The following is a 17,620-nucleotide window of genomic DNA, read 5'->3' as shown; positions in this document are numbered from 1 at the left end:
CGACTCACCCGTGCGGCGCCTCCTGCTGATCATCCTGGGAATTAGCTCTTCCAGTCCAGAGCGCCCTCTGCCGGCCGGTGTCTCGCCTGCCGCTGGCCCCTGTGTCCCTCCCGGACCCTGGTGCCCTTTACACCATGGTTCTGCCCCCAGCAGTAACCCACAATCTGTGTCTCCCCACCCGCTAACCCGCTATCCCCGCCTCGCCTCAGTGGCTATTGCCAGTCCCCATCTAGCCCCCACTCACTGGGGCAGACTGAAAACTACTCATCATCGGCAAGGGGGGGCTAGGACCTGCTGCCTTTGCCTATCTCTGGGCTGCCCCTCTGCAGCCCTAGTACCTTTTTGGCCTTTTAGCAAGGCCTGCAGCCTGGGGTTTGACTAGGGTGGAGCTCCCTCTGCCCTTCCCCAGCACTGCTCCACCTCAGATACCCTGCTCAGCTCCCAGGCAGCCGGGTCCTTCTCTCTTTAGCCCTAGAGAGAGACTCTTCTTAGCCTCTGGCCCTCAGCCCTCTTGTAGGGCCAGCTGTGGCCTGATTGGGGCGTGGCCCCAGCTGTGGCTGCTTCCCCCAATCAGCCTGGCTTTTCTCTGCCACAGCCCTCTCCAGGGCTGCTTTAACCCCCTCAGGGCAGGAGCGGGGTGACCACCCCGCTACACAACCCTTTTGGGGGTTGGCTTATCAACTGGTCTTTGTCTTTAATTAGGGTCTACCTCCAGCCCCTCCTCTTGCAGCATCCTGCTTTACAACTGGTCCGTGCAGTTTCAGGAGCAGTGAGGCCTGCAACTGTCTCCCTCTTGGCTGATCTGTCTCGGTTGTCAGCAGTCTCTGAGGTGTATCAGTCTTCGTCCTGTTCACCACCCCATCCTGTGGCAAGTTTCCCCTTTTTAAGCTCCCCCCTCCAGGCAGAGCAAGCCTTGCAGGTGCTGAATGAGCCCAGAAGAACTCGCTGGTTCTCCCCCCCCGCCCCCCCGCAGAGTGAGTGCGTGGCCCCTTCACAATTATATATATTAAATACACTATAGAAACATGTGATATTAACATTAACGTTTTGTTATAATGGTTCAAACAAAATGAATTGAAATGATAAAGTTGGAAAGCAACATTTTTACATTATCAAAATGAAACAGTTTGACACATAAATGAAATGAGAAAACCTAAACGATTTGTTTAGACTTTTCTCATCAAAAACTTTGTTGAAATTGAGACATTCCCCAAAACCCATTTTTATTTCAATGAAATTACATTTTCCAACAGAAAACTCTTCCATCAAAACATTTCTTACCAACTCTACTTCGGATATGGACAGGCTTATGTTCCCCCTTAGCTGCTGCTTAACTGACCTACACACATATAGCTCCTTCAGTCTTTCCAAATAAGTCCGTTAACCACTTCCTCCAACCCCAGGATCATTGTTGTTCTTCTCGGAACAGTCTCCAGTCTCTCTGCCCGTGAAGTGGTCAGAACTGAATGCACGATTCCGGAGTGCTCAATAAAAGTTGTATGATGACATGATTCCTTCACATATTGAAGCTCAAAATGGGACTTTTGTTGAAGCCTCATTATATTCCTCCTCTTCAATACCACAGGAAAATATTTGGCATATTTTGGTATTTATTCCATCCCTAATTAGGAAGGAAATGTCAAATCTCTTTAATTAAACATCTGTAAAGTACTGTGAAGATGAAAAGCTATGGATAGCTAATATGAATAATGACAGCATATTATTATGGTAATTGATTCGTCACTTTGTGTTCAACACTTAGTAAAGCAAGGAAGTTTCAAAGGTTTCCGAGCAGTGAAATGTCAGGGAAAGGAGAGCTGCTTGAACACAGCCTGCTGGCCAACCTTAACATAAATATTACGGGTTGTAAATAAGCCTTAAACAAACCAGATCGAAAGTGGGAGTCTGCTGCTAAAAGTATGTGTGTTATTCTGTGACTTAGGAAAGCCCACAGGAACTGGCTTTTCTATAATAGGATGACCACCTGCATAAAGTCCTTGAGGTATCTTTGAACAGCTCTAGCTAGTGGGGGGCTGCACTGATTAATCAGTCTGGGGTTCTTCTAAGCCTGGGACATTAGTGTCACCTTCTCTTTATCTCTTTATATCCTATTACTTGGAATCAAGGACAGTCTTTGCCTCTCAGGCCCTGGGAGTTATTTCTAGGTGCTTGAAAAAGTCTCTTCTTTCTAACCTTTGGTGGCAACTCTGTCTGGTGCAGTGCTGATGCTGGGAGGGAGGCCACTGTCATAAATTGACTCTCCTCTGACTTCCACCGCTAGTCAAAGCTGGAGAGACTGGACCTCGCTGCCTATTTGCCCTTTGATCTCCCCTCTCTCATTCATTGCAATGAAATGCGGGTGGCTTACATTCCAGGGCCTGCTCTCACGGCTCAGTTCCACAGTTAAACTAACGTTATTTTTCAGAGATTGAAGAAGAAATTGGTAAAAACAACAACAACAACAACCCACCAAACCTGCCTGTTACCCCAGGGTTACAGGGCAACAGCACAAGCAAAGCCCCTGTTGGTGCCATAGGTGCTGGAGTAGAGGTGCTGCAGCACCCCCTGACTTGAAGTGGTTTCCATTACATACAGGGTTTATAGTTTGGTTCAATGGCTCTCCGCACCCCCACTATACAAATCGTTCCAGCCCCCCTGGTTGGTGCTGCTAGAGCAAAGGTTGAAGTGCTCTTCTCACAAAGGAGATTGGTTTCTTATCACCAAATATCTTGGTGCTAGATCAGCCCAGGAGAGGAAACATAGGAGAAAGGGCCCTCCATACAGTTCACCCGGCGGAATCTCTTGATTATTGTTCTGGGACACCAGGGTTGCCTCCCAACCTCAAAATTGACCTACATTTTCCTGCAGAGCTTACTGATCCCCAAGGTCAAGGAGCTCCCATGGAGGATCATTACTGTTGCCTTTCCCCAGAACCTCTCCTCCACAGTTTTTACAGATCCAGACTAACACGGCTACCCCTCTGATACTCCACTCCTCCACAGTTGTCATCCCTGTTTCCCCAACCTCATACCCTTCCATTCCAGCCAACCCCATCCTCACATACAGATTCCCCAACCCCACTGAAGGGCTCCTGTCGGAAAGGGAGGAATGATGCTGCAAAGGTGGTGGAGATCCATACGGATTTCATGCCTTCTGTCTGTGGGCCTTGATTCCTAATTCTTCCACCCCACAGTGTCAGAAATGGTGCCCCAGTTGACTTTAAGAGGCATTTCTTATAGTTTCTCCTGTGGCCAAGATTTTCAAAAGTGACACGTATTAAGGATGTCCTATTTGAGACACCATAAAAGGACCCAGTTGTCCATAACTTTGTTGACATTACAAGACCTAGAAATGTTTCCAAAATAAATAATTCCAGTGTATGAGTCTATAAGAGGATTTCTCCATTGATAATGGTTCTGTCATCGTCTCAATCATGCCCAATTCTCAGTCAACGATAGGTAGGGTGAGCAGATGTCCCGTTTTTAAAGGGACAATCCCATTTTTGGGGACTTTTTCTTATATAGGCGCCTGTTACCCCCACCCACTGTCCTGTTTTTTCACAGTTGCTATCTGGTAACCCTAAGTCGATAGGCTACCTATTTGGAAAGTGTTTGTGCCATCTCTTTTCTTTCTCCCAAATATATACATTGTTTATTCCTTGCTTCAGAATAGCAAATCTTTTACCCTAGCTGATTGATAGAGTCTCCCTCTTATTTCCTTGTCTTTGAACAGTGAAGTGGAAATTGTCATTTTTCATTCTCACCTTTCGTCTAAGCTACCTAATTAGGTGCCCGTGACATTGCAGAAGTTTTATACTTGTCAGTATCTATTTCTAGTTTTGTACATTGATCTGATATTTAGATAAGAGACTGCATTTCTCTGTAGTGAGATAGTCTCCCAGAATGAATTGTTTGCAATCTAGTTTGTAACTTATCTGGCGTTCCCAGCAGGCAGGGTAATAGCCTGCTAGTGTTTGGGTTAGTTGCTTGAGGATTATTGGTTTTCACCCCAGACTGTGTACAACCCAGATCTGGGTGTCATTGCTGTGACACCTGGAGTTATGGGAGCGGTGTCGGTGTCGAATGCAGATCAACCGGGCTTCTATTGCTGCTCTTCTAAGCCCTGTCTACACTAGTTTCCACTGTGTTAAAAAAAAATTATTTTTCAACATAGTTTTTAAAAGTGATTGCTGCAAACATGCTGTTGAGGTGGGGGGAGAGAGACAGTCTGGTTACTGAAGTATGACTTCACTGGAGCTGTGCCCATTTACACCTGTTAAGAATCTGGCTCAGGGATGTTAAATCCAGAAAGGACCATTCTGATCAACTGGTCTGCCCGCTTGCTTAACACAGGCCAGATAATTTCACCCTGTGATTCCTGCATCCTGCCCAGTAACTAGTGGCTGAGGTAGGGTATATCTTTCGTAATGGCATCCAAGCTTGGTTTAAAGACCCAGATTCTCTCCTCATTTCAAACCATTTTGTTGCCACCTCCAGACTCTGGCCTCAGCTAGCTGCCTAAGAAATTCTCGAGTGGTGGGGAGCTCTCACCTGGCATAAAGTGTCATCGCTGGCTCCTAGACCAACGACCATTAACATTCTGATGGGGGCTGGAGGGGTGTTGGGAGTGAGAGGGGTAAGGATGGAGATTACTTCACCAGGCCAATTCATAACTGGTACAAGGTCCCATAAGGACCTTGGTGAATGTTTCACTTGGTGAAAGTTACAGCAGCCCCGAAACTTTGCACTGTTGTGCCAGGGCCAGGGCAGATGCACCTTGAGAATCCAGTAGGCATAACTGGCTTCCTGGAGCCCCACCCCCGTTTCCCATCATCATGGCAAATCCCAAAGGGACATGGCCTCCTTGCAGAACAAGCACCACCTGGATTTATTTCCAGCTAGGTCTTGCAGGCTGGCTGGCTGTTCAGTTTATGCCCATCACTGGCAATCTTATTGCAGCACCAAAGCTTCAGGTGACCACATGACCACTAGCTGTGTAGCGGCATTCCTGGGTAAACACGCTTCGTGATTTTTTGGTCTTCTATCCTAATAACACGTCTGTGCCAAGAAAGTCACCAAAACCAAACCATTGCTGGCGGAAGCCGTTGCTGAGGTCAGCTTCAAATATCCTCATTTCTGATCTTGTCCTGCCTCTTAATAAGGAGAAACTGATGTAGACGATAAGAACTGAAAACATCAATCAAATGCTCGTTAGCCTTCCTTGGCATGCACATTTCACTGGCGTACAACAGAGTGGGTAGAACCGTGGCTCTACAGAGCCGCAGCTTTGTAGCATTGCAACAGAGGCTGATGAAGGGTCTGAAACATGGCAGCAGCTGCTGCTATACAAGTGCCCACGTCTCTTGAGCAACCTCCAGCACTGTCTGTGACACGTCAAGTATTTGCCAGTTGCCACCTGCTCAATGTCCAGTCTGGACTGTTAATAGCGAGCTGCTTGAAATCTGGAGTTGGAGAATGCTTGATAGCAAGGGCCAGGACTGAATTTTATCCAGATTAATAATCAGACCCGTACACGCTACTTCTTACTTCAATTCACCCAACTGAGCCAACAAGACAAGGCCATTGGTGTATTTGAGATCTCAGAACAGAATGTTGTTCCGCTCAATAGCATCAACAACTGTCTCCTCAAGCTTATCCATCAACCCATTCAATGTCCGATTTCCTGTGGGACACTTGCAAAGAACTGGAGAATTAACCAGATCCCTTGATAAATTCTTCCAAAGGTTAATTACCCTCACTGGTAAAAATGTGTGCCATATTTCTAGTATGAATTTATCGATCTTCAGCTTCCAGCCATTGGACCTTTGTTCTGACTACGCTAGATTAAAGAGCTGTTTGCTGTCAGAATCCTTAATCTAGGTACTTGTCGCCTCTTATGCTTCTCTTCAATGAGCTAAATAGATTGACGATGGGGATTTTCAAAAGTATCTAATTCTTTCAGGGTAGAACATATTAATCCAACATTTTTCTTCTATCCCTATTAGAGCTACCACTCTGTTGAATCAATGAGTTTAAGTACTTTATCATCACTCCATCCCTGCGCTTTGATACAGAAGGACCCTCTTATTGGAATATTTCTTACTTTACTCTGTGAGGGATTGCATTGCTTTTCATGTTGTTCTACACATGAATCTCTTTGCAGGTTTCAGAGAAATTGTGAACACGTATTCTTGTCAGAAGCATAATAGTTACTTGAATGCTGTACAGGTTCATTTTGATTTAGGCTCAAGTGCTCTGCACAGACTGCATGCCTCTTTGTCTGTATGACATTCCCGACTCTTTTTAGCAGTGAAAAACCATTGTACGTTATTAGGTGTGGTCCTCATTAGAGCTGGGGGAATAAATGATTTCTCAGCTTGCTGGCATTTCCAAAAAAGCTTTTTTAAAATTTCAGCTCAACCAGACCTAATCCAAAAACTCTGAAAAAATGTGGTGATTTGAAAAAGTTGACAGACATTTTGTTCAACGTGCAATGAACCATTTCACTTTGTTTCCAGGCACTTTTCAACATACCGGCAGAGGAAATAAAAGGCTAGAATCACATTCACCTAATTTTCCACCACCCGCAGCACTGTGGTTTCTCTGCACACTAGAAGGCATCACATCTCTAGTACAACATCTATCATGTTGTCTAGGTTCTGCCCTCCTCCTCCAGAGGCAGCTGGACATTATTTTTCCACCTCAAAAAAATGTTTTGGGTTATTTTAGTACTTAAAGCCACATCAGAGCACCACAGGGTCAGACCGTACTGCCCTGACTAGGGGCAGTGTGTCGCTGTGCTGTCCCATGAGCAAAGCTGGGACCAGGCATGGAGCCAGGGCTCCATCCACTCCCCACCAGTGCCTGCCCACATGCTGCTCACCGGCCGCTCTCCTCACCGGGTGCTGCTCTCTGAGGTAACAAGCACATGGGCTAACGGGGGCTCCTGAAGCTGGGAAGAGATTATAGGTTCATAGTCCCTGGTGGTTCCATCAAGGAGTTTACCCTTTCGTGAAGGAAAAAAGTGTCCATCTAAAGCCATTCACTTCATTACCCGCAGTGTCTCCTTCACACCTCTGATCTTTGTTGTAGGAACGAGGAGGTGATTGCTGTGGCTAGTATGAACTATGACCCGATTGTGTCCAAAGTCGCTGAGGTCATGGCCTCTGGGAGAGCGATCAGAAAACGAGATGTGGAGTAAGTAGACGCTGCTAAAGACAATTGTGACATAAATCGGGCCAAGTAAAATCAAAACCAGATGGGCAAGTGATCCATCAGCTGGCAGGTGCTAGAGCAGAAACACCGCCTGGGCTAGAAGCAGTGGTTCATCCTATATCAGTTCAGGTGAATGACAAGTGACAACCCATAAATATCCATCTGCTGTTTGCTACTGTCAGCTGTACTTCCTAAACACACTCGCTCCTCTAGTCCCACTACACTCATTAACCCTCCACCACTCACTATCCCTTTCTCCCTCCCTTAGTCACTATTCATCATCCATCACATTTACACATGGATCGCCTCAAGGGGAATGTAGTGGGGTGGTCTCCTGCTCCTGCCCTGAAGGGCTTGAAATCAGCCCTGGGAGAAGGCTGAGACTGCGAGAGGGAGCCTTGGCTGATTGGGGAAACAGCTGCAGCCACGCCCCAATCAGGCCACAGCTGGCCTGAATAAAAAGGCTGTGAGCCAGAGGCCCAGAAGTCTCTCTCCAGGCTGGGAGAGAGCAGGGCCTGGCTGCCTGCAGGAGGGGTACTGGAAGTGAGGCAGGGCTGGGGAGAGCCAGAGGAGCAGGGGAGCTCCAGTCTGGCAACTCCCCAGGCTGCAGGGCCTGGTCCAAGGCCCATAGAGGTACTAGGAGGCAGAGGAAGGCAGCTGGTCCAAACTCACCTTGCCTATGATGAGTGGCTTTTACACTGCAGTCTGCCCCAGTGAGCGGGGGCTAGATGGTGACTGGCAGTAGCCCATGACTGAGGCAAGGTGGGGATAGAAGGTTGGGGGAGTTCCCCAGGGTGGGGAGACTGTGAGACTGTGGGGGTATTGCCAGGGGGCAGCACCCCAAAGACAAGGGGCACCGGGGTCCAGGAGAGACACGGGGGGGCAGCAGGACACTGGCCTGCAGAGAACGCTCAGTGCTGGAAAAAGCTAATTCCCTGAGACGACCAGCAGGAGGTGCTGCAGGGGTGAGTCCCGCACGTTTACAGGGAACTAGCCATGCAGGCCCAGTTCTGCAGGATCCCTGCCTGTGCACTGACCAAACCACAGTGACGGAGGAGGGAGCCTGTATATAACAGCATATGGACCAAGAATGGAATGTGGCATAGCACGTACCCCTAGGAGAAGGGGGCGCATTCTGAAGGCAGACCTAATTTCCACTCAACTTACATAGGTGATGCCAAGAAAATATTGGGAGATTGATTTCCACTGAATGAAAATCCAACAGCGTATATAAATCCTTTAACTCAGCCAAGTTGAAATGGATATGCATCAGATCACTCCAGACTGTCCCTCTGACGAACTTCGATTAAGTTGCAATTTTATAATGGCCAAAATGTATTTCCCCCGCTCCCGCACTTTCTTTGTCCTCAAAAGCGCCCAACTTATTTTTACATTCCTTCAGTCACCAGATGTGAAAAATGTCATGAAAGGTAAACGTTACTGGCAGGTTTAAACTAGTGTAAATGGAGAATTCTCTGGAACCTGAAGTCTTTAAACCGTGATGTGAGGATTTCAGTGCCTCAGCCAGAGGTTAAGGGTCTATTTCAGGAGTGGGTGAGTGAGGTTCTGGGGCCTGCGATGTGCCACATCTTGGTCAGCAGTGACCCTTCCCACAGGGGGAGTCTGGCATTTCGCCCTCCTTGCCTGCAGAGCATAGAAAGCAGTCTCACTGCTCTGGCCTTAGAGTGCCGAGGCTGCTTTTTGCCCGACCCGTCAGGAGCCAGCCTGTTCTCTGCCCCTCCTGGGGGTGGGGGTGGGAAAGGACTCTTGGCCCTGCCATGCATCAGGAACAGGACACAATACTAACCGAACATTCTCTCCTTGTTTTCCTGCTGCGTACACGTATTTAAGGCTGTTCGTTCGTCATGGCAAGTATGTTTCCTTTTGTATCTTGAACTTGCCGCATGTTAGCAACCAAGGGTTAAAGTGACAGATTTTAAGTTAACGTCAACAGCTGAAGCCCTGGTCTGGGAGATGTTCCTAATTCCTGCAGAAATGTCATTTACTCTGTTTAGTTGCCTAAATGGAGCAGCCCCTCACATGGAAAAGACTCCTTTGACTGGAATGAAGTGGTTTGACTGTGGTTTGTCCCCTCTGCATAGAGCAGCTGATAAATCTGTTGTTTCTGTGGAAAGGGAGTTTGGACACACGGGGCTGGATTTGTTAACGTGTATCCACAATAGTGCTCATTCCTCAACTTGTGCACATGCACGCATCTGGGCCTCTGCCCCGCTGGACCCATGGGCCTGGCCTATATTCATGGTTGCACTGGTTCACCTGGAACTTGGTTCAACAACTGATTCCGTTTAACCAGTGCAAAACCCAGTGTGGCCATTCGGAATTCAGCTTAAACCTGGTTTTTAACAATTTCAGCTAAAACAACCTAACCCAAATTTACATTGAATTAAGAGCCTCTACACAGGGTTTTGTACTGGTTTAACTAAATCACTTTTTTTTAAATCACACCTTTATTTAAACCAGTGCAGCTTGGGATATAGAGAAGACTTTAATGACACAAAGCCTGGACATGCTCCCCTCTCTGTATTTGGCTATATCAGGTCAATATTCTGCCCCAGCTCCTCCAGCAGGGTTGCAGGCAACGCAGTGAAGAGAGGGTGTTTGCTGCAGAGAAACTGGAGCAGCATGATAGCTAGCAATACTGACCCGCGCAGAAGGCAAACTCAGAAACACTAGGTGAGCAGATCTGGCTAATCCTGTTGTCCTGCTTTTGTCTTTGCCTTAGAACTGGAGACATGTCTTGGTTAACTGGAAAAGGCTCTTAACGTGGAAGGAACTGATTTCTGCTGAGGCTGCACTTGCCCGAGAGGAGACCGGGATGACCAGGAGGCTCCGTGGCTAAATGCAAATCTAGTCAGCTGAGTCATTGCCTCCCTCACCCTTTGAAGAATCCAGCATCACTGAACCATTATGTTCCCAACAACGCCCTCTGTTCACACAGCCGGTGGTTCTGACGCACCAGTGGCAGCCTGCGTGCGTGGGCTCTGCAGAGTTTAAAAACCCTATGGAAACACAAGGAGAACACGGGATCCCCGAGGAAGCACTGACTTGCCCTGGTCTGCAGAGTCCGAAGCAAGCATATGCTCTAGCACCGACAGCTGCATCTCTCCACGAGCCCTGCTGGCTGCAGGGACATGGGGCGAGTAGAATGGAACTTACCGGCACTTTCTTCTGGTAGGGAGGGACCGCCTGCAAAAACAAGGCAAACTAGTCATCCTGGCCGCATGGTAAAGTTACCCACCCTGCGACACGTCTGCTCCCCCTATAAACAATGTCACAGCCTTTCACTGCACCCCATGCTCCCGACTTCACCCACAATACGCACCCTACTAGCCTACCCCTCACCCACTCTCCACTCACATCCAAGCATGCCCTCACCAACACCCTGAATCACTTGCACCAACCTCCCGCCCCCCCAGCCACACTCTCCCAGACACCCTATGGTGCCGCCCTCACACAACTGCTTGCCCCCTCTGCAGCCCCCCAACCAGGTTCGCTTTCCACCCACAGTGTCATCTGCACCCACATAGCTTCAACCACATCCACGGGCTCCCATTCAGATCCTTACCTGCACAGTCAGAGTCATATAGCTTCACCTTTATCCACGCCCTCAGCCATAAGCACGGAGCTCCTGGGGTACACAGCTCACAGGGGCGAGCCTCCCAGCCCAGGTCGACAGACTCCAGCTTGCGGGGCTAGCAGACTAAAAACTGCTGTGTAGACGCTGCTTCGCCGCTGCAGCTTGGACTGAAACTTGGGCTCCTCGACTTCCAGTCCAAGCACTGTCTACACAGCTATTTTTGGAGCACTAGCCCAGCAAGTATCCTTGGAATGTATAGTCTGACTCCTGTGTTTAATTGCAGTCAGTTGCTAGGTGTTGACGTTAAACTCCCTGTTCTGTAAAGACCCGGGTCTCCCTTTTTCAGTTCTTAAACACGTGGGCTAGGTTCAGTCTTTCCCAGTTCCCCAGGGACCAGTTTTGACCTCACTTACACTGGAATGATGCTGGTGCAACTCCATTGTTCCAATGGAGTTACTCCTGATTTACATCAATGTAAGTGAGACCAGAACAAGCCCTGTGATCTCCAAAAGATCTCAAGTATAATTGCTTATTCCTTTAGCATCCCAGGGTGAATGTTATCAGATCATCCTGTTTGGAATACAGATCTAGTCATCTTGGTCTCTTTAACTTGCTTCTGCCTGATCCAGCCTCATGAACACTCATAGACTTTAAGGTCAGAAGGGACCATTATGATCGTCTAGTCTGACCTTCTGCACAATGCAGGCCACAGAATCTCACCCACCCACTCCTGTAACAAACCCTTAGCCTATGTCTGAGTTATTGAAATCCTCAAATCGTGGTTTAAAGACCTCAAGATGCAGAGAATCCTCCAGCATTCCCTTCTTCTTTAGTTGTTTTGCAGAAGTCATCCTGCTGCTGTCATCCTACCCAGGGGAAACTGAGGCAAAGTAGCTATTGAATGAGATTTCTGACAGTGCCTTGTCATCTATTATTTATTCTGCTTGTCATGCAGTGGCAGCGCTAAACCTGCCTTCTCAGCGTCTTGCTTTATTGTCCCCTTTTAGGAACAAAGGCATTCCCACACCACTTCAGCCCTGGGGCCCACGTAGTCTCACATTCTGTCTCGGTCAGTACCCACTGCCCAGAGGCTTCAGAGAAAGTTGCTGGAATCCTATAATGGACAGTTTTGAAATAACCTGCTCCTGAGGAAAATTTCCTCCTAAATCCTATCAGTCCATCATACTTTATGTCCTGAAGCAGGCGAGTTTATATCTTACATATTATTTATCCTGTTTGATGTAGCCAGTGTTAATCTCATTATCCTTAAGTGTCAAATCCATTCTGGAACCCTGATAAACGCTTGGACTCAGTACTATTTTGTGGCAGAGAGTTCCCTAGCGAACTGTGGTGGTGTTGTCCCAGGGTGCACTCATAGCTAGTGGCACCTCCTGGCTGTCCTGGGGGTTAGCTCTGGCCAGGCATAGCGCCCTCCTCCGGTGGTGTCCCTGCTGTCGTCCTCTCGCTCCAGGGCCTGCAGCGCCCTCTTCATGACTCGGCCCTCCAGCCAGGTCACTCCATGGTTCCCCCTTCGGTATCGGGGGTATCAAAGTCCCTCCATACACAATGGCAGTCTTCCCTTTACTGCTCTGACCAGGCCACTCTTCCAGTGGCTGGTAGGGGAACCCAGGCCCACCCTCTATTCTGGGTCCCAGCTCAGGGGTCCTCCAGGCGGCAGCCAAGGCCTGCACTCTCCCACCTTGCTTCTTTTCCCCTGAGCCTTTTCCTACCTTCCCATCTCCCCCTCGAGTTTGTCAGCCTCCCAACTCCCTCTTCTCGGGGTGTAACTGTAGACTATTTGCCTCTAGCCTCAGATACACCTCCCTTCTCCAAAGGAGCAACTGCAGACACCTTCCCTGCAGCACTCTATTGCCAGCTTCCTGGCTTATATAGCTCCCCACCTGTTTCTGCCCAGTTGAGCATCTTCTAATTAAATCCCTCTTCTCCAAGAGCAGCCTGGGCAGTTAATTGGCCCACTTAGCCACCTTCACCCCTCCAGGCCTTGTGTAGGGTGGACACCCCATCACAATTGTATACAGAATATTCCCTTAGCTTGGGTGACTACGTTGCCCTTTGTTACTTTATATAACTGTCAAACGCCCCCTTATTTGTTGTATCCTAAACTTTTCAGTCTTTGCTTAGACAGCAAGGCCTCCTATCATTGGTATCACCCATTTCTAGTCCCTGCTATTTCTGCTGTCACTATCGGCAGCGGGCGTAACCAGAACAGAACACAGTCTTTCAGTCAGGGATGTCCCAATGACTTACAAATGGCATGATCAGCTTTTCAGTATTATTGTCCACAGCGCTCTTTGCAGTGATGCCCAGGTCTCGGTCTCTGTGACTTGACCTTACACATCCTTGCTGTCACCCTTTCTCTCTCCCCCCCTTTACTTGCCCCCTGGAATGAATCCTTTTCCTTAGTGTTTTATTCCCTTTGTTTTAAGATCTTTAACAAGTTTTCTAAGACCCCAGTGCAGCCATACTGGCTCTTCTCTTCCTTCCCCGCTGCGGCCTTATCCAGACTAGGACAAAGGTGGGTTTTTTTTTTAAATCATGTTGGCTAATACATTTTAGTTAAGTGCTATTTAAAAACTCATTAGCCACTAATGTAGATAGGTTCTAACGCCTTTAAAATGTGTTAGCTGGTTGTGGCCAATCTTAGCCCGTTCCAAGAGTTCACGTCAGCCGGCTAACATGTGGGAAAATACCACTTGCCCTGTCTACTCTAGCGTTTTGAGCTGTGTTAGTTCACCCTATTTTAAAAGCACCTCTTTCTCTGTCCGGACAAGGCCTGGGATTGGGACACCCCCCCCCGTCCCCATAGCGACTAAGCAGGGGTAGAGGTGAGTCTAGGGATGAAGGTGTGAGCGTAGGGGGCAGGTGGAAGCCGAGAAGCCCTGGTCCTGCTGCCTCTTTGACAGAAGGGGGAAAGACGAGCAGCAGACCCAGGAGCCAGTAGGGTTTTTTCATGAGGGAAGGCGCAGAGAAGGGGGCATGGAGTGAAGGGCCGAACCCCAGGCAGAGAGGAGCAGCTCTTTTAATGGAGGTGGGAAAGGAGGTGAGGGACTCAGCCATCTGCAAGAGGCGCTGGAAGGCTTCCTGCTCCCAAGAGAGGCAACCAACAATGGCTGGTCCCTGTCAGCAGGCTGGAGAGCAGCAAGAACTGACTTGGCTGGAGGAGTGGGGTCAGCAGAAACCTGTAGGGAACATAGAGGCCCCTTGGTGATGGGGGTGCCTGGAGGCCCCGGGCGCTGTTCAGAAACCCCCTCTTCAGCTTCAGTGCTGCTTCCCATCTGTGCTGGCCCCACTAAATGCGGGCCACACCCACCTGCAGGAGCCCCAAGCAGCCACTTGTTCTGCTGGTTCTTAAGTTTTCTCCTTTTAGAGCTGTCCCATTAGAGTGCAATTGAACAGGGATGCTGGGCTTTTAAGCCCTGTGCAGCCCCTGCGGCTCATTTAACCTTTCGGAAGCTGAGAAATTTCCTGGCTCCTCTTGAATTCTCTTTCTCTCCTCCCCTCAAGGTCACTCAAGACCACTCCTCCGCAGGCTGGAGGTAGGAGGGGTCAGCACGGAGCCTTTCGCCTTTGCAGTCTCATTGCCAGGTTATTTTCACGTGTCCTTGGCTGCTTCTTCCACCCTCTGCCTGGAGAACCCACCCGCTTCCTCTTTCGATTCGCTACCTTCTCCTCCTGATTTCTACCTCGTAGCGAATTATTCCGCTGTGTTCCCCAGCAAACTACCGCTCTCAGCGTGTCAATAACTAATTATCCTTTAGCCTGCTTGGGTTCTCCAACTTCCCACAGCAAATCCAGCTCTGTCTGCCTCTTCCACGTGTTTTCTGGTCTCCTCAGCTGTCTGGCTCGGACTTATGCAAAGGGCTCTTGGGTATAAAGACAAAGCAGCCCTTGGCCCTGCTTCCATTAGCTGTACGTGCCAGCCCCTTTCCACCTTTGCCCCACGCACATAGACACTCATTTCTTCTCACACCAAACCTGTCCACAGGAAGTGGATGTGGATGCTCAACTCCTTGGGGCAGGAACTGTGGCCAGAATTAGACCTCTGAAGGGGAAGATTTTCAACAAGAAAGCAGCGAGCTGCCCATTTACAAGAGAAAGTCCCATCTGTGCCTTTGAAAAAAACCTCACCTGGGGCCAAACGTTAGGCATCAACATTTGAAAATGTTGCCATTTGTTCTTTCTTGCTATTAAAGATGGTCAACATTTTTGAAATAAAAGGTTTTCCATTGAAAAAAATAGCCTTTTCCCCCATGTGAAATATGTCAAACGTTGTTATTGAAATGGTTTCTTTTCTCTGGAATTTGGGGAGACATTTTTAATTGACATTTTTAATCAATAACTTTTGTTTATCGAAAAGTCAGGTTTTGGCAAAAACATAAGGGCAATATTGGTTTTGATAAAAATGTAGATAAAACTTTGATTTGAAACGATGCACAAAATTCCTGAAAAATGGAAAAGGTTTCATTTCAAACCAAATGAAATTTGTTATGAAATCGTGTTGCTTCCTTTTTTGACCAGCTCCGTTTGGTGTTTAAAGAATTGTGCGCTGCTAGCGTGCTATATATAGCATCACCATCATTATGCAAAACAGAGCCACCAAGACCTGCTGTGCGGAAGAAGCAATTACGTATGGCATGGAAAGAGAATCTAAGCTTAACACGCAATAATATGCATGGACTATCTTATTTATTGTGAATGCCATCAGCACTTTGCAATGCACAATGAATAGATCTCTGAGATGATTCTCCTGCAGTTACATACACACAACTGCCATTGGATTTAACAGGAACTAGGTGCAAACCAATGTGAGAGAATCAGGCCCGGGTCTACATTATATCCCTCCTGACTGTCATCAGCTGTAGGGCATTCAAGTGGGGCACTCCCAGGATGCCTTTCTTTCTCTTCCTTTCCTTTTTCCTTTTGTTCCTTTCAGAATTTTTAAATTAGCAATAATTAGAATGATTAGACTGAAGCCCCTCCTGAGAGGGTAATGAGTGATTGTGAACTGTGGGAGGAGCAGGCAGTGCGTGAGGATCTGTGTGAGAAGGGAGATGAGACATTTTCTTATCTATTGTTGTCATCATCTGTACTGACAAATGTGCTGATTGTAGTTGGCTAATCTTCCTTTCCTCACTGTAGACACTTACAGGGAGAATCTGCATATTCATCTAGTGCTCTGCATGGATGAATGTAAATATAACCTGAATAATAAAGTCCAAGCTTCCCGCTGATTATTATTGTAATTTATTTACCTACAACTAAGCTGCCCCCAGATCCTCTACCCTTCCGTTTTCCTGCCGAGGAGCTTTTCTTACAAATGGGGAGTCATCAAAGAGTGGGGTCTGTCTAGTGGGGTCTGTGTCAGTCATCTGGAAAAAAACATAAAATCACTACTGGCAAAGTTTGCAGATGACACAAAGATTGTGCGGGGTGGCAAATAATGCGTAGAACAGGCCCCTGATACAGGGCAATCTGGATTGCTCGGTTAGCTGGGCGCAAGCAAGCAGTAGAAGCTGTAATGCAGCCCAATGGAAGGTCATGCATCTAGGAATGCTGACTGGCTGGGGAACGGTACCCTGGAAAGCAGTGACTGAAAAGGAGTTTGGGCATCATGCACCCAGTGCTCCCTTCCAGTATAATATTGTGACTAAGAAAGCTAATGTGAGCCTTAGACGTATGAATAGGGGAATATCAATGAGAAATAGGGACGTTTTGTGACCTTTGTATAAGGCCCCGGTGAGACCACTGCCTGTATACAATGCCCAGTTAGAGAAGGTTGCTGAAAATTTGGGGCGGGTCCTGAGACGAACTACAAGAGTGACTTGGAGTCTGGAAAACAGATTAAAGGAGCTCAGTGTAACTGATGCAATGCCCTGGGTCTCCAATGCAGGCCTGCATGTCCCCAGTCAGCTGGCGCATCCTGGCCACCTCCCGATGTCGGCTGAAATGTGGCGGTCCAAGGAGCTAGCAGGACTACAGCCTCATCCAAGGCACCACCCATGGGAGCCCTGATTGGAGGATCACCCAGCTCCACCAGTTGGTCCAACCAGGCTGTTTAAGCCAGAAAAAGACACAGGAAGTTGAGCTACTAGGTGATTTCCTGCTTCTGCATTGGCCCCTGCTTGTGCCTGCTGCCTGCATTCTGCACCCAACCCTGTTCCTGATTCCTGCTCTGCTCCTGGCACCTGCCTCTCTCCCAGTTCCCACCATGCCCCTGAGCCTTGCCTCTCCTCCAGTTCCTGGCCTTACAGCTCACTGCCGACCATCGGTTACCAATCCTGCCTCTGACCTCTAACTGCAGCTCTGGTTTGACCCTTGGCTTTGGCATTTGGTATCTGATCCCAGTTCCAGCCCTCAGCTTTGATTCTGTCTCAACCCCTGGCTCTGGTAATCGGCAGTTGACTCTGCCAATGCTGTCCCTCAATGCTGTTCCCTGACCAGGACTCCTGCTCTGACCACTAGGCAAGACTGCCTTCCTTCTGGTTCCCTAACAGTGTATTGAAGAGAAGGCTAAGAGGTGACTTGATCATTGTCTGTAATTACCTACACAAGAAGAACAATACTGACTTAGTCCAGCAAAGGGATAACAAAATTCAACTGCTAGAGGTTGAAGTCAGAAAAATCCAATTTGGAAATAAAAGTGGCAAAGTTTTAATAATGAGTGTGTCACAGATCAGGGCAACTGCACTGTATTCCCCCGGTCAGGGCCTCCGAGGGCACCTACTCCAGGCTCCCAGCTCTTCAGTCATCATTTCTCTTCGGTAGAGACCCATGTCTCTCTCCCTCA

General features: G+C 48.2%; 1 protein-coding gene across 1 annotated transcript in view; it reads left to right on the top strand.

Annotated features, from left to right (window-relative positions):
• AIFM3 (apoptosis inducing factor mitochondria associated 3) overlaps window positions 1-9,997 on the top strand; it is an 86,102-nt gene extending 76,105 nt beyond the window's left edge. The window contains exons 19-20 of the mRNA XM_026661245.1: window positions 7,092-7,196; window positions 9,958-9,997. Coding sequence (XP_026517030.1) covers window positions 7,092-7,196; window positions 9,958-9,997 — 145 coding nt within the window. The remainder of the gene's footprint in view (window positions 1-7,091; window positions 7,197-9,957) is intronic.
• The last annotated feature ends 7,623 nt before the right edge of the window (window positions 9,998-17,620 follow it).

The sequence above is a fragment of the Terrapene carolina genome, unplaced genomic scaffold (assembly GCF_002925995.2).
Source record: "Terrapene carolina triunguis isolate 2854851 unplaced genomic scaffold, T_m_triunguis-2.0 Scaffold951, whole genome shotgun sequence".
Lineage (NCBI taxonomy): Eukaryota > Metazoa > Chordata > Testudines > Emydidae > Terrapene > Terrapene triunguis.
The sequence above is the reverse complement of the archived record's forward strand: the minus strand, read 5'-3'. Positions and strand labels throughout refer to the sequence as shown.